Below are 27,680 nucleotides of genomic sequence, written 5' to 3' on the forward strand. Positions count from 1 at the left end.
TGGTGCTGCTTTTACTGCTTTGGTGAAGTGTCTGTTCAAGTCTTTGGCCCATTTTTAAAATTGTGTTTTTCTTAATTTTCAATTTTGAGAATTTTATATATATCCTGGGGAAAAGTCCTTATAAAAATGTGCTTGGCAAATATTTCCTCCCATTTTCTTTGTTGCCTTTTCATTGTCCTTACAGCATCTTACACAGAACAAGGGTACACTTTTGGTAAAGCCCAATTTATCATTTTGTTCTTAGATAGACTGTGCTTTCTATGGTGTATATAAGAACTCTGCCTAATCAAAGGTCATAAATATTTTCTTCTATATCTAATTTCTAGAACATTCATAGTTTTGCATTTTACATTTAAATCTATATGCATTTTGAATGAATTTTTGTATAAAGTGTGAGGGATAGGTAAATTTTCCTTTTCTTACAGATGGCGAATTGTTTCAGCACCGTTTGGTGAAAAAAATTATCCTTTCTCCATTGACTTGCCTTTAAAATTTCACAAATATCCATTTATTGTTTTTGTGTTGTGTCTATTTCTGCTTTTGTCCTCATTATTTCCTTTCTTCTTGCATTGAGTGTACTTTGTTCTTTTTCTAGATTCTTAAGATGGAAGTTTTTAGATTACTGTTAAAAAAAAGTGTTTAATGCTACAAATTTTTGTTGAAGCACTCCTTTAGCTGCATCCCCAAATTTTTCATATGTTTTAATTGGTCCTAATTTAAAAAAATTTCTTTGAAACTTCCTTCTTGACCCATAGATTATTTACAAGTATGTTATAAAGTTTCTAAATATTTGGATGTCTTCTGGAAGTAACTCCATTTGTTTTCCAGTTGAATCTTACACTGGTCACAGAATATACTTTGTATGATCTCTATTTTTAACAATCCTTTAAAGTTTGTTTTCTAGCCCAGCATCCAGTTTCTCTTGGTTAATATTCCAGATGCACTTGAAAAGAACATATATTCTGCTGCTGTTGAGTGTCCTATAATGTCATTTTAAGTTTTCCCTTTTTTATCCCTGATAATATTTCTTGTTTTGAAGTCTACTCTGTCTGATAGTATAAGCTTGCTAAGTTTGCCAAGGCTGTGCCACAGCTCTAGAGGATAGAAGTCCAAAGTCAAGGTGTGAGTTCCTTCTGAGGGCCATGAGGAAAGGATCTGCTCCAGGATCTCTCGTTGGCTTGTAGACCCAAGTTCTCCCTGTGTCTCTCCACATCATCTTTCTCTTTATGTATCTCTGTGTACATTTTCCCTTTTTACAAGGACACCAGTCATACTGTAGTCGGGCCTACGGTAATGACTTTATTTTAACATGATTACCTCTGTAAAGACCTGCTCCTTAAATCAGATCACATTCTAAGGTACTTAGGGCTAAGATTTCAATGTACAAATGTGGGGGCTCGATTCACCCCAACAGATCGTAGTACAGTTACTCCATTTTTCTTTCAGTTTACATGGTATACCATTTTCCATTTTTTTTAGCCTATCTATATGCAATATTTAAATCAGGTCCTTTTTATAGACATTTCAATTGTCACATTTAGACCACTTATATTTAGTATGATTATTGATATGTTTGGATCAAAATCTACCCTCTGGCTAGGTGTTTTCTATTTGTTCCATCTTTTTTTTTGTTTTTTGTTTTTTTTTTTTTTGCTTTCTCGAGTTAATTGAGCATTTTTTATGATTCTATTTTATCTCCATAATTGACTTATTATTTATTCATAACTGTTCTTATAATTTTTTATTGATTGCCATAAGGCTTACTAATATATCAATAACTAGATTCCACCATTAAATACCATTATAGTGCTTCCTGCATAGTGTTACCTTATCTTATAATAGTGTATTCCCAATTCCTCCCATTTCTTGGCTATTGTTGGCATGCATTTTATTTTTATGTATGCTATATAAAACAATACATATATGCAACAACACATTGCTACTATTTTTGCTTAGGATTGCTATCTTAGAAAATAAAAATGCAAAAATATGTGCTTTATTTTACATTTATTTATTGCTAGACTTTTCATTTATCTATATAGATTCAATTTTCTGTACAGTCTCATATTTCTTTTACTTAAAGACTTCCTTTTTATATTTCTTATAGTACAGATTTGCTGGCTTTGAATTCTCCGCTTTTGTTTCTCTGAGAAAGCGTTAATTTCACCCTCATTTTGAAGATATATTTTCTGGCTTTAGAATTCTAGGTTTACTCTTTTTTTTTTTTTTCCTTTGGACACTTTAGAAATGGGACTCCTTTGTCTTCTAGCTTGCTTGGTTTCTGATGAGAAGTTTGATAAGACTCTTACCTTCTGGCAAGTTGTGGCTGGTTGGAGGCCTCAGTCTCTCACCACATAAATCTTGTTTTGAGGTTGCTTGAATGTCCTCTTGATATGGCTGCTGATATTCCCCAGAACAAGTGATTTAAGAGAGACATTAAGGAGGAAGCTATAGTGTCTTTTGTGACCTACTCACAGAAGTCACATAGCATCACCTCTGCCACATTCTCACATAGAAGAGAGTCACTAAGAGAAGCCCATGCTTCAAGGGAGGGAATTGTACTCAGCCTTCGGAGAAGAAGAGAATCAGAGAATTTGTAGATATACCGAAAAACCACCACACGGTTTAAAGAGTCTCACTCTATAGGGGCTTGTGAAGTAAATTTCCTGCCCTTTCCCTTACCTGTGAAGGTGCTGATTTGATTTGAATGACTCAGTCATCACTGTTCTTCTGTTCACTGTTCTTACCAGTGGCCCTTTCCATGTGTTAACAGTTACCAGAGTTCCTAACTATCCTTTCCTGAGAGGGTAAAGTATTATATATATATATATACATATATATGAACATATATGTGAACATATATATGAACATATATATGTATATATTAACTATACAATGATACACGATTTTTAATGTGAACAGTACACTCTATAAAGTCAAGGAAAGAAAATAGCATATAATGTCCTTGTAAACTTAGGGCAGGGAAACTTTTCCTTTGGAAAGACTCCCAAAGCACAAACCGTGGAGCTTTGACTCCATCAAAATCAAGGATCTGGGTTAGATGAAGGGCTTCCTAGTTCAAATTAACACGGAATAGATCGGGGGTAGTTATTTGCAATGTTAAAAATAAATAAATAAATAAAATTTCTTCCAGATTGCAAAGAAAAACACGAGAAACCCGGTTTTCAAAAAAGGGCAACAGATGAAACAAAAAATGGCAGATGTAAACAGACAACTCACGGAATGGAAAACGCTGTGGCTGTCACAGCTAGGTGTTAACGCACACTAGTGAGCAGAGAGGACGAACGGAGACCAGAAGTTCGATGCAACCTTACACACGCAAGACGGGCAAAACCCAGACGGGTGGAAGATGCCAAATTTGGGAGGGGAGTGGAGAGCAAACGGAAGTCCGGGCCTCCCCCTCCCCCCACCCCAGCCACGGGCCACGGGCCACGCGATCCCGGTGGGCGGTGCACGCCCCTCCACCCCCGCGCGCCTCCGTTGCGTCTCTCACCACGGTGGCCCCCCGGCGTCACAGCCTCGCCCTCTGGCCGCCATGGGACGAATCTCCTGACTGAGACCTCGCTGCCTTTGAAGTCGCTGTGCTCTTGGTGGCGAACATGAGTGGTCGCGCCCGCGTGAGGGCACGAGGCAGGGCCCGCAGCCCCAGCCCCGCGGACGCGCCGTCGGTGTGTAGAACGCGTGGCCGACGCGGTCTCGCTCTCTCCTCTTCTGCCTTCTTCGTGGACAGCGCGTCCTTCTGCGCTGACCTCTCCCTGTCTGCTGGGAAGGCGTGGCGTATCTTCCCTTTCCGCTTTGAGCCTTCCCGGGGTTTCTCGCATTTTTCCCTTCTGCGGTGGGGTGGGGGGGGGGGGGGGTCTCATCCGAGGAAGATATTCATGGCGATATTTTGCCTAGCGAAGGGTACTGGGAGCTGGAGGCCGGTGTGTCAGTCTTTCCTACTTTCTGAGTGTTGCTTAATTACTTGACTCGGTTCTAAGTCTCCTGGTAAAAAATTCCTGCACCTTCGATAGTACTCTTATAGGGCATATAGCCTGATATGATTTGTCTCCCCAATTCATGCATAAAAATAAGTAATTTCAAGCACAGATGTGGTTTAGATTCGATTGCTATTTCTCGACAAACAAGGCAACGAGGTTAAATTGGCTGGCAAATCAGCAACTTTTGAGCGATGTGACTTACTCCTTGTCAGTCCTTCGAGCAGTCTCGTAGACCAAAGGTACTCAAAAGTGGGTAGTCTGTGGTCATTGTGCCTTTACTTTCATGGCATTGCTTTCTCTTGACTTCATGCATTTTTTTTTTTTCCTTTGGCAGTCCAAGATACTTTTCGTCTTGAACGACAAGAAATAGTTACTGCGAGAAGAGAAAATATTAAGGGTTCTCTCTGTCTGTTTTATGAACTAATTTGGGACCCATTTATTCAGGAGAGTCCTCACCCGAGCTAGTGACCCAGGTCGCCTGGGCCCAGTTTATTTTCTTGCTACTAACGTGTTCATACTGGAGGCCCGGCGTGTGGAGGCTGTGAAGGCAGGAGCTGTGTGTGTTCGTGGGTACCACCTTCCGTGTGATGAATTCCCCGGGCAGGAGAGTCACAGCTGCCTCTCTACACCTCCAGGGTGTGACAGCAGCGTCTGGCTCACAGTCAAGATTAAGGTCTGATAAATGGGGAAAACTATAGCTTGTCCTTGTCTTTTTTTTCTAGAATGGGCAGTCTCTTCGCATCTCTCAAGCGTTTTCCCTGTTAGCATTAGCTCATGGTAATCTGATGACTTAAAACATGATACAGTTCTTATTTTGTGTTAACCTTTGGGTTTATGATTTAACATCTTAAATGTAACCAAGGTGTTTTTTTCCTCCTATTTTAGCCTACATCTGTTGATATTAGTGCCAGTGAAGCATCCTCTACTGGTGACTTTGCGGGAACGAGCAGGATTTCCCAGACACGTAAGTGCAACCCCGTCTGTCCCATCCGGCTCCTCTCCATCTGAAGGGAACAGGAGTGACCACTCAGCGTTACAGCAGCAGGCTCACTTCTCAAACATTCCATTTACCTTTTCTTGGAGGATCCCGTGTTTGTGTGTTAGGTTTCTTTGGGACTCCCCAAACACAGTCTGCTGCTGAATTTCCTGAGACTGCTTGGTAGTTGGACGTCCACAGGCACCAGGAATCCAGTTTTCTGATCTTTTCCGTTCACTGAATAATTAAAAAACATTTTTAAAAAATTCTTTATGAGGGGCACCTGGGTAGCTCAGTTGGTTGAGCGTCCAACTTCGGCTCAGGTCATGATCTCGCAGTTTGTGAGTTTGAGCCCCGTGTCGGGCTCTGTGCTGACGGCTCAGAGCCTGGAACCTGCTTCGGATTCTGTGTGTGTGTCTCTCTCTCTGCCCCTCCCCCACTCACGCTCTGTCTGTCTGTCTCTCTCTCTCTCTGCCCCTCCTCCACTCACACTGTCTCTCTCTCCTTCGGAAATAAATACACATTAAAAAAAATTTAAAAAAAATTCTTTATGATATATGGATGCCCATGCCACCACGCTGCGGGGATGGAAGAAACCTGGCTTACCTATGGCCACGGCTTTCTTTTTTTTTCCCCACCCATGGTAGACATCACCATTTGATGACAGCTCTCTTCACTGCAAACCCAGATTTGGCCTCAGGGTCTTGTCAACATGCTACTGCAAGTAGCCGCTATCACAGTGTGGGGTGGTGTGCCCGTGCGCTGGTTTGCGAGGGCCGCCGTGACAAAGTACCGCGGACTGGGTAGTTTGAACAATAGAAGAGTGTCATCTCATAATTCTGAAGGCTGGAAGTCCAAACCCACGGTGTCCACGGAATTGGTTTCTTCTGAGGCCTCTCTCCTTGGCTTGTAGATGGCTGTCTTCTCCCTGTGTCTTCACATGGTCTTCCCTCTGTATTTGTCTGTGTCTTGATCTCTTCTTATGAGGACACCAGTCATATTGGATTAGGGCTCATGCTAATGACGTCATTTTAGCTTAATTACCTTATTAAAGACTCCGTCTCCAAATACAGTCACATTCTGAGATATTAGGGGTTAGACCTTCAACATATGAATTTTGGGCCACACAATTCACCCCATTCGACTACTGCCAAAACCTGTTAGCCTTCTCCCTTGTTCTGACTATGAAGTGATTGATTGATTGATTGCTAACAACCATGTAAGCTCGAAGCACTAAGGTTCTCCCAGACTCTGTGAATCAGCAGTCTGTCCACCATCATGTGCCTGGCTCTCTTGTTCTCCACCACGGTTTTTCCACCTCTACTGAAGGACCCTCTGTGATCTGAGCTCACAGAAGTAAACTGGTCCCTCAGAAGACCTGTTCTGAGAGGCTGTGCCTCAGGTCCAGCACTCCTGCCACCATTCAGAGGCTAGTCCAGCTTCTCTTGGGAATTTCTTTCCATGCCTGCTGCCCATCACTTGCAACTAGCAAGTGCTGGAGAGTGATTTTTATTTATTTATTTATTTTTAAAAATTGTGGCAAAATATACACAATGTAAAATGTACCATTTTAACCATTTTTAATTGTATGGCTCCATTGGCGTTAAGGACATTCACATTGTTGTGAATCACATCACCAGCACCAACTCTGAGTGACTTTTTATTTTTTAACCTTACAAAACTGAAACCCTACACTCATTAAGGAATAACTCCCCATTTCCCCCTCCCTCTAGCCCCTGGAAACTACCGCCTTGTGGTAGATTGATTTTTTAGAAACTACCCAACATCTTTTGAAACCAAGAGCAGTGAAGGATATGGATAATATAGCAAGAATAATTTTTATAAACACCTTTTTAAATTAAATAAATTTTGTGATTTTCCTGGGAGACTCAGACTCCACTGAGAAGGGGATGAACAGTGGTCTTGAGCAAGTGTTGGTGTCATTGGGGGCAGTTGCAGTGACTTTGTCAAAAGACAGTAGTCAAGTCAGAGCCCTGGAGATTGGTGATATTATTACTTCCTAGTAATACTACTACACTTTGTGACGATATTCTATATTTTTCTATTTTCACATTGTCTTTGAAGTACCAATGTTGTATCCAAAAAAACCAGCATCTCTTCGTACCTGTTTAAACAGAAAATGTTCATTTGGAAACAGATTTGACTTTCATACTTTCCAGAACCTATGAGTAAATAACATGCCCCAAGGTGAAATGCTGGCTTTCATTTCCAAGGGAATGATCTAGAATAAAAACTGATGGCAGTGTTCTGGGCATTTCAGAGCAAGAGATTCAGCTCCAGTCTGGGAAGAGGTTGGTGTAGACAGTCTTAGTCTGTGACTCTTAAGTCACTGTGTTTGTTACACAGGAGTTGAGGGAGGGAGAGCTACCCCCCATAAGTGAGTGTGGAGAGAGGCCTAGGGGATAGAGCTTTTTCTCCATAGCCAAGAGGAGGAGCAGACTAGATCAAAATGTTATGAGGTAGAATTAACTCATCACTTTGTTATTTCTAACAAAACATACCATGCTTCCTTTACAATTGTCAGTTTTTAGGCTGAAGACTCCTGTATAGTCATGATTGTTTTCAGCAGAGTGGGCCAGTTTTAATTAAAGCCACGAAAATCTGAGCTTTGGTTATCAATGCACTTTTGATATAGTAGTTGTAAACAATATCACTAGAAAGAAATAGACATTATGGCATTCTCTTCATATATTAGATGGTGTATCTCCTGGTGATGCAAGATGTCCTTTCATCCAAAGAGGCGGGAAAGGCAGACGGGACTTCATGGATCTGGATGTCTGTACCAGAGAGAAATTGGCCCATGTGAGAGATTGCAAAACAGGTACCCTCTCTTCACGGTACTTACTTTTTGATTGTTACCAAAGCTTGCTTAAGGAATTTTAATTTCTAGATCTAAAGTAAACAAGTTTATGTAGTGACTTAAAAGATACTTATTGAACATCTGTTACGTTCAAGGCATTATCCAGACACTAATTGTTTTATCCTCAATTCTCTCCTTTATTAGTAGAAATATTAATATTTCCCCAAAACATTTCACTTGTTCAAAAGATTTTCTCCTTCCACCTGGGATAGGAGTTAAAAGAGATGCGCTGTCTCTTTTCCAGCACTTTTCCTATATGGGAAATAATAACCTCCTTGGACTTAAGCCGTGAAAAGAAAGATCTAGCCTATTTTTGGAATTCCTAACCCAGTTTCCAGACTCACCCTTGAAATTGCACCCAGAGTTGTGCGCACATGCATTTTGAGGAAAGTAGGTCTGCTGTCTTCATTAGATTGTTGAGAGGCTTTGTGATACTGTCCCAAAAGGTAAGAGAGACTCCCTGAGGCAGATCAGTTTTCTTCAAACTCCTTACAACCATGCAAAAAAAATTAAGGGATAGATATATTGTTATCTATATTATATTGTATGTCTAACATACACACGCTAACACAAAAAAATTGAAACTAAGTCTCATGAGACAATGCTTGCCCTTATTCTGGTCCACTCTGTTGCATTCCTGTCATTTCGTAAAACATAATTGGTCATCTCATATATTTCCATAACTTCAGCACTAATGGGTCATGATTACAGTTTGCAAACACTGGTATAGATGATTTCCAAGCGTCTTGCCAGCTCTGATATTCTAGGATGACTCCTCTTTGTCCACGAATATGAGCAGCTAAAATATGTTGCCATTTCCCAGGATACAGGAAAAGAAAAGAAAGCTTTTCTTTAATTAAAAGAGCACAATTAGTTAATTCCTTGCTCCTAACAGATATCTACCGTATGTAGAAGCTGAGGAAATAGGCATATATGATGTTTTTTCTTTCTTACCACCTTGGGGGCTCATGTTTCCACTTCCTCCATGAAAGAAAGCAAAATAGTGCCCATTTGGTATAATTTTTTTTTTTTTTTTTTTTTTTTTGTAACATGAACACCGGATGATTCCCTACAAGGAGAAGTTGGACGTAACTCTGCATTTGTGTCCTCCTTGATTCTGTCCTAGAGGGAATTCATGCCATCTTGAGCACAGAACAGCTATATTGAAGCCAGCTCTGAATTTGTCCTGTAGGTTTTGAAGAAGTGAATAAAAACTTCTATAAGGGATGCAGTTTCTGGAAGCACACATGGCCTCCCTGTGTGTGCAGAAAACAGAAACCCAGAGGCCTTCTCTGTTTTTACACATAAAAGATGTGTGATTTCTTTTTCTCTCCCCTGTCCTGCCCCTCAGTCTCTTCCCTGGGACTTGTAAAGTGGTGTAACCACTGATTGAACTGTTTCAGAATTTTCACAAGCATGGGGGTTAACTTTTGATTATCTGGATTTCCAAGGGGCTGGGAGCTGTGTTCATGGAAGAACCGGACGTTTCTTTATAATCCAAGAGCAGGATAATTTCAGAGCAGCATCTGAAAATATTACCTGAGCCAGTTTGAATTTCAGATGCAGAGCTGGAAGGCAAGTTTTGGAAGGAGTCCTGGGGTAGTTGAATTCTGACGCTTCTCTTTTCCCAAAGAGAAGAACATCTGTGTCTTCTCTTATGTACTTATGAGGTCTGCTTTACACATGATCCCTTTTAAATTCCTAAATGTGTGTTTGTAGGACTCTATAAGGTTACCAGGCTATAGGTTGTTAGAGCTTGTCTTGTGTCACTGACACAAGCAACAACTAGGCAGGAGCAAATAAAATTGTTAAATGATGCGATCATTATTAGCATGGTGTGATTTTATTTTGGTTTAAAAAAATGTTTTTTATTTGTCTCCTTCAGGTTCCAGTGGAGTACCTGTGAAGCTGGTCACAAACCTCTTTAATTTAGATTTGCCCCAGGACTGGCAACTATACCAGTATCATGTGACCTATGTTCCAGATTTAGAGTCTAGAAGGCTGAGAATTGCTTTGCTTTATAGTCATAGGGAACTTTCTAACAAAGCAAAAGCATTTGATGGTGTCATCCTTTTTCTCACACAGAAACTGGAAGAAAAGGTACAGTGTGGTTAATGTTTATACTTGCACACACATGCGTATACTTACACTCATCCATGTATATTTAAGAGGTTAGCTGATTGTCTTAACAGTTGGAATGAGTGTTTCACTCTCTCCTTTCCTCTTTCCTGTTCCCATGCCTGAGAGCAAAAAGATTTCCTAATTAAGACCTCATCAGTAATTGATTTCTTAATTAAGAAGCTGATGATCTGGCATTTAAAAAAATAAGAGCTGTAATACAAACACTGATTTTTTAACTACTACTTTTTTTTTTAAGGCAAAGTGTCCTTGAAATAGGCATCCTTTTTAAACTTTTCCCCAAATAGATAAGACTTTAAGAAACACCGTATAGCCTATGGATGGCTTCAGAGCTTTAAATTTACTCTACATTTTTTGCTCCTACACAGTTGTATCTGTGAGTCCAAATAACTTTATATCTGTTTCTGATTCAAAAACTGCCATTTCTTTTATCATATGAGATGAGTTATTGATATCAGTGTTAAGGATTTGTTTTAATGGTGTGATCATTGAAAATGGCAATTGCATGATTCATATTCCTTTATCCATGTTTTTATACCTTCAACATTTTCAGTCCTAAAATATATTGTTATTGACGTTTTTATCATATGCTTTGTTCGGAGGCAGTATTAAAATCACTACAACGATAAAAAAACCTTATTAGTAATTGATTTCTTAATTAAGAAGCTGACGATCTGGCATTTAAAAAAAATAAGAGCTGTAATACAAACACTGACTTTTTAACTGCTACTTTTTTTTAAGGCAACATGTCCTTGAAATAGGCATCCTTTTTAAACTTTTCCCCAAGTAGACAAGATACAAACCAAAAAGAACCAGTTTTTTTATAAAAAATTGAAATGGAACATTGGATTAAAACTTTATGCTTCTATTCCTGAGAAAGCTTAGTCTTTTAGTTCAACATTTTAGACAGGACAATACCAAGGCATAAATTTAAATTTCTGGACTCCACATAAATCTCTGTGAATTTCCTCAAGAAATGCATTCTTTTTATTTTTAAGAGAGTGAGAGCGCATACACACAGTAGGGGAGAGGTAAAGAGGGAGAGAGAGACTCTTAAGCAGGCTCCATGCTAAGTGTGGAGCCTGACACAGGGCTTGATCCTACAATTCTGGGATTGTGACTTGTGCCAAAATCAAGAGTCGGTCGCGTAACTGATGGAGCCACCCAGGTACCTGAACAAATGCATTAAAGAGCACTTTTGGGGCCTATATCTTTTTACAAGAGCCTAACATTTATAGGAGCTACTTGAGTGATTATTTTCTCTGGATATGCAATTTGAAAGTTGTACCATAGGTTTAAATTTAGTGGCTTGGAAAATCCAGATGTGTAAATTTAGAAGCACTTGAATTCATCCTAAGTCCTTACTGGTTTAGTATTTTGTTCTATGACCAGATATTGATAGCACGCTAATATACGGCGCCTCTCATACTTGAATGATATATATTTCAGGTGTATTGTTATAATTAAAAATCATCTTGTTCTTGTACATACATCTGTAGTAACAGTAAATTAGATATGTTAGTATTATATACCCACCTTGAGTAGTCCAGCTTACTTCAATTGTAACCAAAATGGAGAAATTTTACTCTACAGATGCTCGGAATAAGTTAATATTACTTGATTCCTATTCAAAATGAGCATGTGGTATGTACCTTATTGTTAGGGGTGGAATCTAATGAAGAGGCAGCTGAGTAAACACCTAGTGAGACAAGCCAGGCCTGTCGATTTTATTTCCCAGACACAGGTGATATGGGATTTAGAGAAAAGAGTGTTGTCTTGTACCTTATCAACATATGACCTGCTACCCAGTGACAGTGAACTAGAAATAGTAAAAAGAAATAGTGTCCCAACAAACATGTTACTATGTTCACCTTTTTATTCTGGTCTTCATTTGTCTCAGGCTTGTCCGGCACTCCCATCCATCCTCTACACACTTTGCGGGGTGTTCATTTTTGTTCAAAGAGCCCCTTCCACTAATCATTCATTGTACTCCCACACAGTGCAGTTCTAGAAGTCCTGTTCTGCTGCTCCCTGGCCTTCCGCTGTCTTGCAGACCCCATTTGTGTATCTGTGGCCATGACCTGGATGGCTGTCACTAGTCACATCTATTTGCCATTCTTATGCATTCATTCCGCACTTCGAAGGGGCCTGGTGTGTGACTGCCATCATAGAGGAAACCAGGAAACCGGGACAGATAAAACAAGGTTCTTGTCAAAACACTTCAACTTAGCGCTAAGGTCATTTCCAACTAAATACAGCACAAGGTTATTTATAAATGAATACAGGACAAGGTGACATTATTGAGTGCGTGCTCTGCCAGGCTCTTTATATGTGTGATCTCGTTTAATCCTCTCATCACTCCTGGAGCCTCAGAAAGGTTAAGTATCTTGTCCAAGGTCTTTATAGAGAGGTGGATGAAAGATCGTTCCCAGCAGGATACTTGAAGGGAAGCAATACTGGCTCCTAGGATTTGGATCAATGCAGGGGATGAAGGCGGTTAGAGGGAATTCCGAGACAGAAGGACAGGAAGGAGCAAAGGCACAATGATAGAAGGGGAGGGGCATGTTTTAGCAACTTCTGATCATTCAGGTTTAGCCAGGAAGGAATGGAAGTTGTACGTCTAACGTAGGGAGAATCTTAAATGTCCTGGTGAGGGATAGGGACTGCCCTCCATGGACCACTGAAGCCTTTGAGAGAGGGTTTCCATGAGAGCTGTGTTACATTGCAGTTGCTCTCATCATATCCCATTGAATGGTTGGCAGGAGAAAGGGGGAAGATTGATAAAGTGCCCCTGGAAAACTCTGGGCAGGGTGTCAGAGGGGCTTGAAGAAAGGTACAAAGTGCTGCCATTTATTTAACCTTCCTGAGTGCATGGATAAGGATAAGGATAAGATCAGTGAATTATCTCATGTGATTTTCACAACCTGTGACTTCGGTGAGACTTCCTCCCATTTTAGAGATGGGAAAAGGTCTTGAGGAACTATAGTAGCTTGCTGTATATGACAGGATGTAAGAGGCTGAGGACCAAGGTTTGTCCAATTCCCAATCATGCGCTCTTAAGCCCTGTGGTAAATAACGGGAACAGCTAAACTAGATAAAGGTATTGTCAGTGTAGAAGTGCTAAGACTTGCCAGCCGATTAGCTGGTGGATTGACAAATGAAAGCCCACTCTGGCACCAGCAGCCCCGGCACTGGATGTGTGGGGATGGACGTTAACAGACACAGGAGCCGAGGAGTTGGCATTTGGTAGGGAGGGTATAGGCAGCATTGATGAGTTTGCTTAGAGGGCTGTTAGGAATGCAGATCCCAGATGGAAGTCTGAGTGGGGACCACTGCTGTCACCCCCACACCAGCCCCTCAGCCAATGTCCTTTGTTGTCTGAAGCCTTTGTCCTGAAGTCCCTACGGCAGTTTGAGAGCATCATGCCTGCTAGACTTCTCTCGGATGTTGATGAGCTCTTCCTGCATCCACCCCCTTCTGATTTCTCTCAATTTTATTTGAGGAAGAAATCATTTCATGCCCTGTGAAAGGACCTGTTTCTCTTTGTTTCCATACAGTAAACCATTCCTGCCCTATATTTCTGGTTGAACCTGAAAGTGATTGAAATTACACTTTAACTATAGGAAGTAGGGATAAAATACATAAATACCTGTTAATGAGCTGACCTCTTCTGATTCCTTACCCTTCTGAAAGATCCTTGGTCATTGATTTTTATTGACTGATTTGATCATTCTTTTATTCCAAAACCCTGTACCAAGTCCTATCTGGTCTAAAAAGTTTTACATTTCTTGGGGAGCTGGTATAGAAATTTTCATGCATTCATTATTTTGTTAGAAGATAGTTCCAAATAATGAGAAGCATACAAATTTCTCTAGATGTTTCAAAAAGTAATAAAATCAGGTTCTCTGTTTTCATGTCTACTGATTACTCCCCTCTTTCCTCACATTTACTTCCACTCTTGCAAATCTCCTCTCTTTATGTTTCTTCCTCTATTCTTCTCTGTTCTTCTGTTTTATGAAAAACAGTTGAGAGACTGTCTTTTGGAATCCACAAACCCAGAATGAGCAGGACAGTCCACATATAGGCTTCTGGGTGTCTGTGAACACCCTGAAAATAGGTGTATCATTGTGGCATACAGGTATGTAAAGTTTTCTTGGGACAACGCCTGCAACTTTAATCAGACTCTCGAAGTGATTTGTGACCGGCCCCCCCAAGTTGCCTCTGCTCCCCCCACCAAATAAGATGAAGAAACCTTGCTCTGGATTTCTCTTTGGATCAAGTCTCTGTACCCTAAGCCTGATTTTGATTCTCCATTAAGATCTTCCATTAAGAGGAGAGAAACGTGTTGCTTTTCTAGGATTAGCAAGATAGAAAAATCCTCCAAGTGTAATGTGATTAGATTATTACATTACTAACACCTGCAGTTTTGTTTTGTTAATGCATATTAAATTGTGATGGCTGTATCATATCTAATTTTTCACACCCGGAGACAATCTGGAGTGCCTATTAAGTGCGTCTTTTCCCAGGTCACGGAGTTGTCAAGTGAAACTCACAGAGGCGGGACTGTAAAGATGACTATCACTCTGACAAGGGAGCTGCCGGCAAGTTCCTCCGTGTGCATCCAGGTCTTCAATATCATCTTCAGAAAGTGAGGCAGCCCACGTGTTCATTTAATTGAGGCTAGAGACACCTTTCATCACGGAGCCAGGGTGTGACGGCTGTCAGCCATCTCGTGGGCCACCTGTGAGCAGCAGTGTCGTCCGCGGGGCACTTCCCCATGGACTTTCACGTACGCGTGCAGTACTATGCCCGCAGTCCCTCACAGCCTCTCACTGGCTCCCATCTTGTCATCCAGTGCTCCTTGAGTGGGGACAAAGAGCTTAAGGGTTGTGATGTCTCAGAGATAGCAGCTGTGGGTGGGGGAGGGTTGCCTTTTCCTTACCCTCTCTCACCCTCCACCCCAGACTTAAATATTCTCTGTTACTTGTTACCAGCTGCTTTCTGCTCTCGCCCCACCCTCAGCCCCCTGCCCTTCCCCCCATGAACCCCTGCGGCAGAAGGAAGGGTGTGATTACACCACTCAGTGTCCTTGAAATTGATGCAAGGGTTACTTGCTTCAGTGTTATCTGGGATGGAGGGTGAAACTCCATAAAATGCAGATTTCCTCGACCCTCCCTGGACCTAGTAAACAGAACATCAAGAATGGGGCCTGAAAAATCCATATTTTGAGTACACTTTCTAGATGACACATGGCAACACAAAGGCTTGTGAACCACAATTTTCCACACTGCTGGTGTGGACCAGCAAGATGATATGTCCAGAAACCTTTGACGCCAGCCCTTTGCTCAATAATGGCCTCTGGACAGGAGGAGGACAGAGGAGTTTGGTTGTTGGGTTGGGCACATGAAGGAATCCACCCCCACCCCCAGATGTATTATTTCCTAATTCTAGTCAGAGATCTTGCTGAGCAGCCTTAGGTCATATGTTCAGTATGGTCAGATATGCAGGCTGAGGCTCAGTGTCATATGGTAGCCCAAATCATGGAGTTATAACCCATGTTTTCTGACCTGAAATGTGTATACTTCCCTCATGCGGTGGGCGGCCTCAGATCAGTGATGTGTCCAGCTCCACAGGTGACCAGGATGTTAGTTGCTGAAGAGGCAGCCATGCCATGTGGGGAGCTTGAGTAGCCTCACGAGAAGCCGCTTCCCCACCTCAAATCAGAGAAGACATCAGAAGAGCCTTCAAACATGGCTTGCCTCGCTCCATCCATGCTAACCAGTATGTGACAACCACAGTCCTATTGGTGACCACGTATTTATCATTGCAGTTAAGCGCGGAGGACAAAAGCAATTTCAGTGATACCATTCTCAAATATGAGGAAGTGATAGTTCTCATATACACACGCGTGCTTATATTTAGCATCCAAACCTTCCAGCGCTAGAAGAATGAGAGTTCTATACTTTCTACATACTTTTATCGGGATGTTCAGCATGGGTACAAACTTAGAATTATACCGTTATTAACTGATGTTTACCAAATATTTAAAAATATATATACTTGCAGGATCTTAAAAAAGTTGGCCATGTACCAGATAGGACGGAACTTCTATAAGCCTTCTGAACCAGTGGAAATTCCCCAACACAAGTAGGTTTATTTATATTTTCTGTTACTCTGAAATTGCGGTAACGTGAAGAACATAATTTACGATGCAATATTATGCGACGTTATGCCATTATGCCTCCTCTGAGAGACTGTGTATTATGAAAAGTAATGGATTTTTTTAATTTTCAAGGTTTTTTTTATAGAATGGTGAATGTCAGTGTGAAGCTAGCAGCCTGTTTTCTTATATTGGTGTGCTAGATCATTATCATAAGTCGTGGAAGGAATTCAGAAACTGAGTTTTTTGTGCATGACAAGTAGTAATGAAAGCAGAATAAGCTATATTATGTTATAGCACATATTGATCCTCTGCTTTCTTGCTGACAGCAAGTTTGGTTGATGTTGGGTCAGCAGAGGTCAGACGAACCAGTCGACTAAACGGAGAAGACTTTTCACTCCGAACTGGGGAGTGGTTGCTTTTGGGAAGGTGGTCAGCTATGTCTGCAGCGGGTTGTCAGCTCTCCAAAATATGTGGTCAAGCTAAAGACAGAGAGGCAGTGGGTAACCCAAAGACAGATGTGTAAACAAAGGAAGGAGTGCATAAAAGAAAACGAGGGGCACAGTGTTTAGCCTGCGGGCAGGTAGGGAGAACATGGCGGGGTTTCCATATGTTAGTTCAGTGTGTCAGAGTAGTCCATGGAAAGCACCCTGTTGATGCTCTCACTTATCTCCCAACCTGGATTAGAAACTCTTGTAGGTCCAGTGTTGTGCTGGGCTGGAGTGGGTGCCCAGCGCACATGCTTGTCCTAAAGGCTGGCTGTGAATCAAGTCCACAAAGTAAACTGAAACAATTAAAAAAACCATATTTGCCTGTTCTTTCATGTCTTTTCCATAAATTTTTCTTTTCCAAGACTTCAATCCATGATATCCATGAATGTAGAAAGGAGTTATAGCCTCTGCTGTGGTGTCCCTTTGTGTGTTTGCATGTGATGTCATTTAGATTATTTCTTGTTCTCGTGAAGTCTGTACACTGTCTTCACCGTTGAGTCTGCATGCTTTTCTGAACCTTGAAGTTTTTGCGCTGGGACGCACAACTCCATAAATGTAGTAATCCTACAGCTGTGGCTCCCAACCAAGGGCAGGTTTGTCCCCCAGGGGTCATTTGGCAATGTCCGGAAGTATTTTTGGTCGTCACGGTGTGAAGGCTATGCCTGGCTTCTGGTGGGTAGAGGTCAGGGGATATTGCCAAACATCCTGTGGGGCACCGGACGGCTCCTGAGACAGAATGATCCAGTCCCAAATGTCGGTAGTGCCAAGGAGGGGGGATGCTGTTCTCTGGGATGCATTTATCATAAATATATGCTTAAAGACACTCCCCAGCTAGAAATAACTAAAGATTTTAGTCAGCAACTGGAAGAAATCAGACTGAAGAAAGAGTGTTCTATAAAATCAGGAAAATTGGAATATAAAATCAAATCATCACTAAAAATGTTTATTGTTTTATGATAGGGCATTTCAAATTTATCTATCTATCTATTTGAAGGTTGTCCCTTTGGCCTGGGTTTGCTATTTCTGTGTCACGGTTTGAGAGCAGGCTCCTATTTACTGCTGATGTGAGTTATAAAATACTCCGGAATGAGACTGTTCTGGAATTCATGACTGATCTCCGCCAGGAAACTACTATGTCCTGCTTTACCCAGACGTGTGAAAAACGGCTGCTGGGTCTCATTGTCCTTACAAGGTAAGATTAAGAAAACTTCCTGAGGGAATGAATTCTTTTTTATTTTTTTTTATTTTTTTAATGTTTATTTTTTGAGAGAGAGAGAGGGACAAAGTGTGAGCAGTGGGGAGGAGCAGAGAGAGAGGGAGACACAGAATCCAAAGCAGGCTCCAGGGTCTGAGCTGTCAGCACAAGAGCCCATCACAAGGCTTGGCTTGAACCCACGAACCATGGATAATTAACCGAACACTGTACCCAACTGTGAGATCTTGACCTCAGCCGAAGTCGGACACTTAACTGACTGAGCCACCCAGGCGCCCCGAGGGAATGAATTCTTTATGCTGTTTGGGAACAGGAATAGCCACAGGGCATTGTCTGAGCGCAGATCTGATCAGTTTACTGGCCTGTTTAGACCTGGCCATTCTCAGTTGACTAGAGTTCAGACTTCCTGGAGTGGCCTTCAGGGACCGTCCACTCCTCACACGGCCCTACAGCATCTCTTGCTGCACCCCTCTCCCCACTCCTGAGAGTCTGCACTTTGCTGCTTCAGTGCCTTTGCCTGGATTTTCCACCCTTAATTCTGCCTTTTTAAAGTTCTATTTCCACAAAGTCCTGCTCATACCTCACTGCTTTTCTGAAGCCATCACCTGTCCACTCAGCTGGAAGTACTCAGTTACCTCCCCTGCGCTGTTCCCGTAGCACATTGCTGATAACCCTTTTATTTCATTTTATTCCGTCACAGGAGAGAACATCAGGTCCATGTCTCTTCTTCTCTGTAAGATTAGAGGGGCTTTAAGACCAAGATCTTTCAAATCCCGAGGTTTATCTGCATATAATTTTCCCTGCATGCACATTGAACTGAGTTAAACACGGATAGATTAGGTTGCTTCCTGAGTACCAACCACAAAGCTTACCATGTCCTTCTTCAGTCCACAGACAGTTCTTCTAGAGGACGTGTTAATCCTCTTTCTAATCTGGCTTGGAATTTACACTTCAAGTTGTTTTTTCTGGGTTACATAGCAGGGCCATAGGCCTGGTTGTCTTCCATACCACCTGAGGAGAGAAGGCCACCCCTTGATCCTCTTGTCATGATTGCCAAGAATTAGCTTATCACACTATTCCAGAGTAACCTTGCAAAGAACCAAGAGCCTAGGAGTCAGCTGACAAGGAGGTTCCTGTCTTGCGGCTGGGGCAGCATGCAAGAATATTCCAGGCCACACAGTGCTGCAGGGGGAAATAGACTTTAGAATGATCTTAGCCAGCCTGCTTTGCAGTTTGGCTGAGGGCCAGCCCTCGATGGGAGATCACGTGGGATACCCAGCTGGCATGGTTGATCAACCTTCTTCAGGTGCTTTTTAGCAGAAGAACTGTCTGGGAGCTCAAAAACTCTGAGTGATACCAGAAGCTGATGGGAAAGCTTTGAAAATGGGAAAGCTTTGAGCAATGCTTCACCCTTTGAACATATAGGAATAATTTATCTGAAGTTAGAGTGTCTCTCATTGACAAAGATTGTGGTCTAATGACTTCCTTACCAGTTTTGTTGGAGAATGGAGGTCTTCCTGTATCCTGAAGAGTTAATGAATGCTCTTCTCAGATAAGATCCAGTCATTAAAAAAAAAAAAAAAAAAAAAAGACTATTCTTGTATTACTATTGTAATTTCTGAAATTCTGGAGTCTAATACTTTGAATTAAAGCTGTAGTGAAATAGCCGCTTGTATGATTTGGAAACATTTGTGAAGATTTCTTGCATTTCCCAGATACAATAACAAAACCTACCGCATCGATGACATTGACTGGTCGGTGAAGCCCACGCACACCTTTCAGAAGCAGGATGGCACTGAGATTACCTATGTGGATTACTATAAGCAGGTTGGACTTTTGTACTTTATTCTGGTCTCTCTTCCTCTTAGTTTAGAGAAGTCTCTCTGTTCCTTTCCAGAGCTAACAAGTCCCCCAAATTGTCAGGCTGAGACAGCTTCTGACATAATTCTTCGACTTGTCTCTTCCCCTCCAAGCCTGCCTTCCCTGGCTTGGCTCAGACCTGATCCTCTCTCCTGTTATCCTTCTTCCTGTAGTCTGAGTAATTTCCCTTAAAAGCGTATCTGATAATGTCATTTCCTTGCTTAAAGTATTTCCATGACTTTGTAGTACCTTAGAAGCCAGTCCTAAGCTCCTGGGCAAAGCCCCTTTATGATCTGGCCACTTCCTGCCACTGGAGCCTCATCTGTTACCACTTTCGTTTCCTTTGTTCTGCTGTGCTTATGTTTGTGGTTCCTTTAGTCAGTTACTCCTACCCACCCCCCACCCCCTTGCATCCTCATGCATGTTACTTCCTCTTCCTGGACTCCCCTTCACAGCCAGCCAGTCAGTCATCGACACCCTTCAATACTCAGCTCAGCCGTCAACTCTTAGGCAAGCCCCATGGCACTCTCCCCAGGGGCCCCTTCCTGCATTTAGCCCCATCACATTATCATGGGCAGGATGTGAAGGGTCTGACTTCCCTCCTGAACTTTGGGCTCTTTATTTCTGGATACCCAGGGGAACACGGTGCCTTGCCTTGCACGTAGCAGATACTCAAACATTTGTTGATGGAATCTCCTGCTGCCTCCAGGAGCGTGATTCACAATTATCACCATCACTGTTACCTCTACCCCCACCTTCCCCTCTGAGTTCCTTACAGAGGCTCCTTCTCTTTAATGTACAATCGTATTTCAGTCTCCAGAATCTCACAGATATTTCAGAAAACAAACACATAGCAAAAACTCTTCCTTTCTATACTTTCAAGAATATATATGTATAATTTTTTTTTCCTTAGCTGATTTCTTTGGAAGGTCATCTTCACTGGCTCCAAGCACCTCTTCTGTTCTTCCTCCCTGAAAGCTCCGTAGTCTGGCATCCAGTCTGCTGCTATGGAAATAGCTCCCTTTAAAGTCAAATTCAGCTACTGAACTTATTGTAAGGGGCTTTTTGTGGCACATGACACCAGTGACCACTCCCACCCGACTGAGTGGCTCTCCTCTTTGACTCCTGGGCACAGCCCTGATGGCTTCCCCCCAGATTTTGTTGTTGAGTTTCAGCCTCCTTTGATGCTTTCCCCTTCCTTTCCCTTCAGGTGTTAAATGCGATTATTCACCATGGTTCCCTCATATAGGATCTCCTCTTCATATCTCCAGACCTCTCAAATACAGTATTTTTGCCCTTGTTCGTGAATTATACTCATTTCCATTTTCAGACCATATTTTCATGAATGTCCTGCAGGCATTTCAGACTAACATCATTCATTCTGAATTCGTTGTCTTTCACACTCCCGTTTCTCCTTGGAAATTCAACCTCTTGCTTCCGTCCTCTTCTTTACCCTCACTTGCTCATTCAGTTGTCACCAACATCAGTCCTGCCTTCTTTATCTGTGGATTCTCCCAGGACCCCATCTCCCTTCCCCAGCCCTATAACCGCTGCATGAATGCAAGACGACTCACGGATCCCCACCTGGAAGATTTGGGTCACCCCCTTATGGTGCCCTTGCCCCAGCTTTGTCTTCGCTGTGCCCTGTTATCCTAACTGCCCTGTTATCCACACATCTTCCTGAAATGCTACCCAGAAAGGTGGTTAAGAGCATAGGCTATAGAATAAGGTACTCCTGGCACTGGCTGTGTGACCTTGAACAAATCACTAAACCTGGAGGATCATCTGTGAAGGGGAATCATTGATCTGCCTTCATGGGGCCTGTAGCACAAGCATAGAATGAGGTAGCCATGCCTATAGAGTTTTTAGCCCAGTACCTGCACATGGCGAACACTGGATAAATGCTGGAGACCCGGCCCCTCTTTTCCCAGCCTCCCCTTTCTTCATCTCTGGCATCACACACTTTGGTCCCATCTCACCTTTCAGCCTCATCTGTCACCGCATTGCCACCAGGCACCCCATGCTGCTGTCACCCCATCCACTCGCTGTCACTAAATGTTTCTCAGCCTTTGCTCGTGTCCACTAGACACTGGCATAAATCCACACCACACCTTTCCCCTTCACCACCAGCTAAACCCTTAACTTGCAAGTCACGTGTCACCGCATTTGCAAAGTCCTCTCTGACCTTGCTTCCTGTCACATTCACAGAAGAGCTAGTGATTCTCTTCTCTGAGCACTTGTATCACACATCATGTTGCTTCTAGAATGTCTTCCTTGTAGAACAGGGATGGCATTTGGATAACCCGTGATGAATAGTGCCTAGCAGAGCATCTTGTGCATGATGTGCTCCATAAGTGTTTTGTTTATTAACCACCAAGTTTGTTGAACATTTGGGTTTCTTTCCTGCATGATTAAATTTGTTCTTCCTTGAACAGAGGTATTTTTAGGACCTGTGACATTCTGAAAAGAGAATCATGGTAAAATCCCACTCAACTTTCTTTGTAATGAGTTGCGGTTCACTGCATGTATGTTGTAATTAGGGAGAAAAAGAAAGAAATTGTGCCAATTCTAGAATGTCTTCCTCTCTGTCCCAGGGAAAGGAACACTAAATTACAATGTAGTCAACTCTCAAAGTGGACATCTTGATTTTGACTTTTATATTTCTCCATTTTATTTTATCATGAAAAATATTTTCAAATGCTAAGAAAACTGGGCAAGGGAGGAGGTAAAGATTACCTTATGACACAGTTTAGGGGAGACAATTCTTGGCCATGTGCCAGGTAAATGCAATACCCTCTTCCTGGAACATGCCCCGGCGAATCTTTATACTCCCGTATTCCCTTCAAGGTGCTCTTTTGGGCTCTGCTTCCTTCGTGAAGCCTTCCCTGATTTACCATCCATGTATTGTTTTCCTACCACCACCTTTCTTCCCCAGGGACCCAGTACTGAATGGTATAATAAGCAGAAGTTCCCAAGTCTTAGAGGATAAATCCTGGCTGTGCTGATTTCCAGTTCTGGGACCTTGGGAGGGTTGTTTCACTTCTCGTGATATTTCCTCGTCTGTGGAGGGGATGAACTAGTATCTGTCTCATAGGTTTGTTGTTAAGATTAAGTGAGGAAAAGTAGAGGTGCTTAGCATGTCATCCTTGTACTTCTCATACCTTGTTTGTAGAAGGTGTAGTTGTATCAGGTAGGGATTGTGCCTCTTCCATTTTTGTGTCCACTGTGGTAGTGGCGTGAGATGTTTACTGTACTGACAAAGTCACGTACCAAACTCTCCTTCTATGAAGACTTCGCCAAGCTTTTTAGCTATAGCTTTCGTTGCAATAAGCACTTCAAACTGCAATTTCCTGAATTGTTTTATTTTAATGACTAGAAGTCCTTACTGAATAGAGAAACTCTCACTTCTTGCCTCCTTAATTATGATTATTGATGTCAGCATCACGTAGTGCCCAGGCATTTAGTAGATTATAATTCCAGTTGTTCTGTCATTAGTGTTGAGTAAATTACACCGGAAATGAGTGGTAATTGGAACCTCTGCTGTTGGAAGGTAAATGAACTTTTGGCAAGGTGAGAATGTTGAAATTCAAGGTTAGGAAGGGAAAGGGGGTGGGATAGGAGTGAACAGTTGCCAAGGACTCATTAGAAACCAGACACCATGCTAGTGGTTTATGTCAGATGCCTCTGAGCTACTGTTCACCTCATTTCATAGATGAGGAAAGGTAAGTAACTTCCCCAGTGTCACAGTCCAATTAAACAGAAGAGCCAAGGATCAGGTTCACATTTGCCAGACTTCAAAGCTGCTTCCCTGTAACATCAGGCTGTCCTGGAAATTAAGGAGACAGTCATGCTTTTTTGGGAAATCTGAGGTTCATTCAATATAACCCACACCCCCAATTTGTGTGTGGATATTTTCAGAATGACTATAGATGCTCAGAGCCAGTTAGTTACACATGGAGTTGCAGGCCTCAGTCATCAATAGTGGAAAGGCTGGCACTGAGTCCCCTCCACTGGGGCCACTGAACTGTGTACACAGCCAGCTGGAGGCTGTTCTGACTCTGGATGAGGCAAGGAAATAACTTCTTTTCTGTTTTAATCTACAAAATGCCTGGGCATCGCATTGTAAAAGATAATCATTAAAATCATAACACTGACTCTGAGAAGTAAAAGACGAGTCCTAGGAGGGAAGTAGAAATGAGTGGGTAACCATAGGGATTCCTAGGGATTTTTTTTCTTTGTTGGAAAGATTTATCTATTCACTTTAGGATTACCTTGTGGCTTATAAGCAACGATGCTTATTTTACAGTGTTTCCATATTAATTTTTCCCTCATTAATCTTGCATTCTATAGCAATATGATATTACTTTATCTGACCTAAACCAGCCAGTGCTTGTTAGTCTGCTGAAAACCAAGAGAAATGACAACACTGAGCCTCGGGTGGCCCACCTGATACCCGAGCTCTGCTTTCTAACAGGTAACGTTTATACTTTATACTCTATCATGATAGTCAGGCTCTTGATCCAAGGCTCAAGGCATATGCTTAAAGCATATCAAGGCTCAAGGATCCAGGCAGTGGGCAGCTAGTGGAGTGCCAGAGCATTCATTTAACCCATGGACGGTGGGCCCGCTAAGTGATGTGTTTTATAGAGGAAAGTGGGAGGGTAGAGTGCCCTTTGGAAATTGCTTGGCACAGTAAGGGTTATATGCTTTTTTAATCTCATGCGTTCTGTTTGTTACTTTGACATAAAAGAGGCCACCAGATATTTTCTGAAAACCAAGCTTCTCTTTTTTTTACGTGCACTATTCAGTCTTTTATGTATCTTGAGCCACTTCATTGAGGTAGTGATTGACATGTCAAAAGCTGTGCATATTTAACTAATACCATCGAATGAGTTTGGGGTAAGTGTACACTTAGAAAACCGTCAGCACCCTGAAGGTCGTAGGCCTGTCCTTCACCTACCAAAGTTTCTTGCTGCTCCAATTATTATTATTATTATTATTATTATTACTATTATTATTATTTTGACGCACACTGTTCTATTTGACTTCTGTGTGATTTAAGTATAATTATAATTATCTCCATTTTATGAGTGAGGGAACCAAACCTTGCAGATTGCTTTAAGTCCCATGCCTTTTAATAGGCAAGATTAGGATTTAAACTTTTACCTGTTTGATTTCAGATCTTAATTTCTTTCTTATGGTACCTCTCACCCCAGAATAAGAAAGGGGATTCTAGGGAGTCAGTTAAGCTTAGAAGTAGAAACCTTTACTATGATGTTATCCAGTTAGAAAGCTAAAAGGGAGTAGCCAAAAAACCAGTGTGAGTTAACTTTATTTGTGAGAGACTCTAGAGGTGCTAGTAATTAATAAGAAATAAGCTCTCAAGGTTAAACTCTTCTAATACAGGAATAGTTTACAAATGGTAACACCATGTATACTGTTACCTCAGGGCCTTTGCATTAACTGTTACCTGTGCCTGAGTATTTAAAAAAATTTTTGTATTTATCTTTTTAATTCTAGTATAATTAACATACAGCGTTACGTTAGTTTCAGGTGTACAGTATAGCGATTCAACAATTCTGTACATCACCCGGTGCTCATTTGGATAAGTGTACCCTTCCTCCCCTTCATCTCTTTCACTTATCCCCTCACCCACCTCCCCTCTTGCAACCACCAGTTTGTTCTTCATATTTAGGTGTCTTTCCTTTTGTTGTTTCTTTTTTTTTCTTTGTTCGTTTTTTGTTTCTTTCTTAACTTCTATGTATGAGTGAAGTCATGTGGTATTTGTCTTTCCCAGTCTGACTTATTTGACTTAGCATTATATCCTCTAGATCCATCTATGTTGTTGCAAATGGCAATGTTTCATTCTTTTTTATGGCTGAAAAATATTCCGTTGTGTATGTATGTGTATGTGTGTATATGTCTGTATATACACACATACACACACACCAGATCTTCTTTATCCATTCTTCTATTGATGGACACTGGGTTGCTTCCATATCTTGGTTATTACAAAGAATGCTTCAATAAACGTAGGATGTATATATATTTTCAAATTAGCATTTTCATTTTCTTCGGGTAAATACCTAGTAGTGGAATTGCTGGATCATATAAAACCAAGCTTGTCTTTAACATTTTTGAGCTTCCCTAGCATAGGAAGCAATATGACTTTGATTTTCTTCAGGTACATTGTTTGCATGGTACCAAAGTGATCCTTGTTTTCCTTTTGCATGAGTTCTAGAAGTAATCCTCACTCTACAGTAGAATCTGAGTAACTGTCCCGAGTACTTTTGATCATGTTCATTTGATTAATAGGGTAGGACTAAGCAAGGAGGACTTTCTGCCTTTTGCATTTTGGGAATCAGTTACGATATGTATATATTTATTTCACAATTAGAAAAATTAATAAGGATATAATATTTGAAGGAAGGGATGATCCTTGTTCATGGTATTCTAGATCTGCACAGTCCCATATGGTGGCCACTGGCCACATGTGTTTAGTGAGCCCTGGAAAAGTGACTGAAGGGCCAGCTGGAGACATGGGAGACATGCTGTGAGTGTAGAATACAGACTGGATTTCTAAGACTTAGTATGAAAAAGAGAAAAGAGCTCCTTAGTTTTTATGTAGTGATTGCATGTTGAAATGATAACATTTTGGATATATTGAGTTGAGTAACATATACTATTCAAGTAACTTCATCTGTTCTTTTTGGCTTTTTTCCAATGTGGCTGCTAGAAGATTTAAAATGACACGTGTGGCTTGCGTTTCTTTTGCATCCAGATGCTAGACCTGAGTCCATTTAAGTGGAAAGCTTACAGTCTGCCTGAGCTGGGCTGGGTTACATTGCATGTTCATTTTTCCACTTTGTTTTCATTTACATTAATAGGGCTGACCTGCCAGGCAACCTCTGACTTCCGGCTGATGAAGGCTGTGGCTGAAGAAACACGCCTCAGTCCTTTGGGAAGGCAGCAGCGCCTGGCCAGGCTTGCTGACGACATCCAGAGGTACTGGGCAGCTTTGTGGGGTCAGAGGGTGTCCTTCCTAAGGCCTAGTTTATGGAATTGGATGGTCTACAAAACGTTTCATTCCTTGATGAACATGTCTCTTTCCTACTGACTCAGAGCAAGGCACTTTTGAATTGCGTTGGCCGGAACCAGGGGTTCACCCCAGATGCTCAGGACTACAGCCTGCAGGGGGGTGGGGGGGAGGTGGTTGGGGCCCATGCTGACAGAACTACCACCCGGCTTCAACAAGATGACTCTTGCTTTCTTCTTTGTAAAACATGGAGGTTTGGGTAAAAAATTGAATGAAGAAAAATGTTGTAATTTAAAAAACAAAAAACCCCCGCCACCTCAGCCCCCCAATATTCACGGTCAAGAATGTTCAGTCTCCATATAGTGGCCTCAGCACAGTGACCATTAGAAGATTTCTACTGTGTGTTCTTTAAGCTTAGGAATGCTGTGTGCCCTTTGGGTTAGCCCATCTGGCCCTCAGACTGCACTCCTGTCCTCTTTCTGACAGTTGGCTGTCTCTTGGGATCCCAGCTGCTCCTGTTTTCCCTTCTGACCTAGTAAAACTTCACTGCCCCCTGCTATAGCTTCATGTAACTGTAGGACATATGTGGCTAGTGCCCACATCTTGAAATGATCACATTTTCAACTTACTGAGTTAATGGCATATATTTTAAAAACAATTTTATTTGACAGTTTTTACTTTTGTAATGCAGCTATTTAGAAAATTTAAAATTATATATGTGGGTTGCTTTGTATTTCTACTGGACAACATTGTAGAATGGCCTTTTTTTTCTTTAAAGATACAAAACTTGGAGGACGAATTTGGAAATTTATATAGACTGAAACGTGTGTGTGTGTGTGTACTCAGTGAATGTTTGTTTAATGCGTGAACGAATCCTGATTGGTGTATATCATTTCAAATATTTTTAAATGCATGTAATAATG

The 27,680-nt window shown here is 41.7% G+C and overlaps 1 protein-coding gene across 1 annotated transcript in view; it reads left to right on the plus strand.

Annotated features, from left to right (window-relative positions):
- The first annotated feature begins 3,539 nt into the window (after nucleotides 1-3,539).
- PIWIL4 (piwi like RNA-mediated gene silencing 4) overlaps nucleotides 3,540-27,680 on the plus strand; it is a 45,134-nt gene continuing 20,993 nt past the window's right edge. The window contains exons 1-10 of the mRNA XM_019450122.2: nucleotides 3,540-3,689; nucleotides 4,887-4,965; nucleotides 7,694-7,819; nucleotides 9,744-9,958; nucleotides 14,524-14,645; nucleotides 16,064-16,144; nucleotides 17,643-17,840; nucleotides 19,577-19,688; nucleotides 24,072-24,195; nucleotides 26,609-26,726. Of these exons, the coding sequence (XP_019305667.1) occupies nucleotides 3,621-3,689; nucleotides 4,887-4,965; nucleotides 7,694-7,819; nucleotides 9,744-9,958; nucleotides 14,524-14,645; nucleotides 16,064-16,144; nucleotides 17,643-17,840; nucleotides 19,577-19,688; nucleotides 24,072-24,195; nucleotides 26,609-26,726 (1,244 nt within the window). The 5' untranslated portion in view covers nucleotides 3,540-3,620. The remainder of the gene's footprint in view (nucleotides 3,690-4,886; nucleotides 4,966-7,693; nucleotides 7,820-9,743; nucleotides 9,959-14,523; nucleotides 14,646-16,063; nucleotides 16,145-17,642; nucleotides 17,841-19,576; nucleotides 19,689-24,071; nucleotides 24,196-26,608; nucleotides 26,727-27,680) is intronic.

This window comes from Panthera pardus, unplaced genomic scaffold (assembly GCF_024362965.1).
Source record: "Panthera pardus isolate Hobbes unplaced genomic scaffold, ASM2436296v1 HiC_scaffold_12, whole genome shotgun sequence".
Lineage (NCBI taxonomy): Eukaryota > Metazoa > Chordata > Mammalia > Carnivora > Felidae > Panthera > Panthera pardus.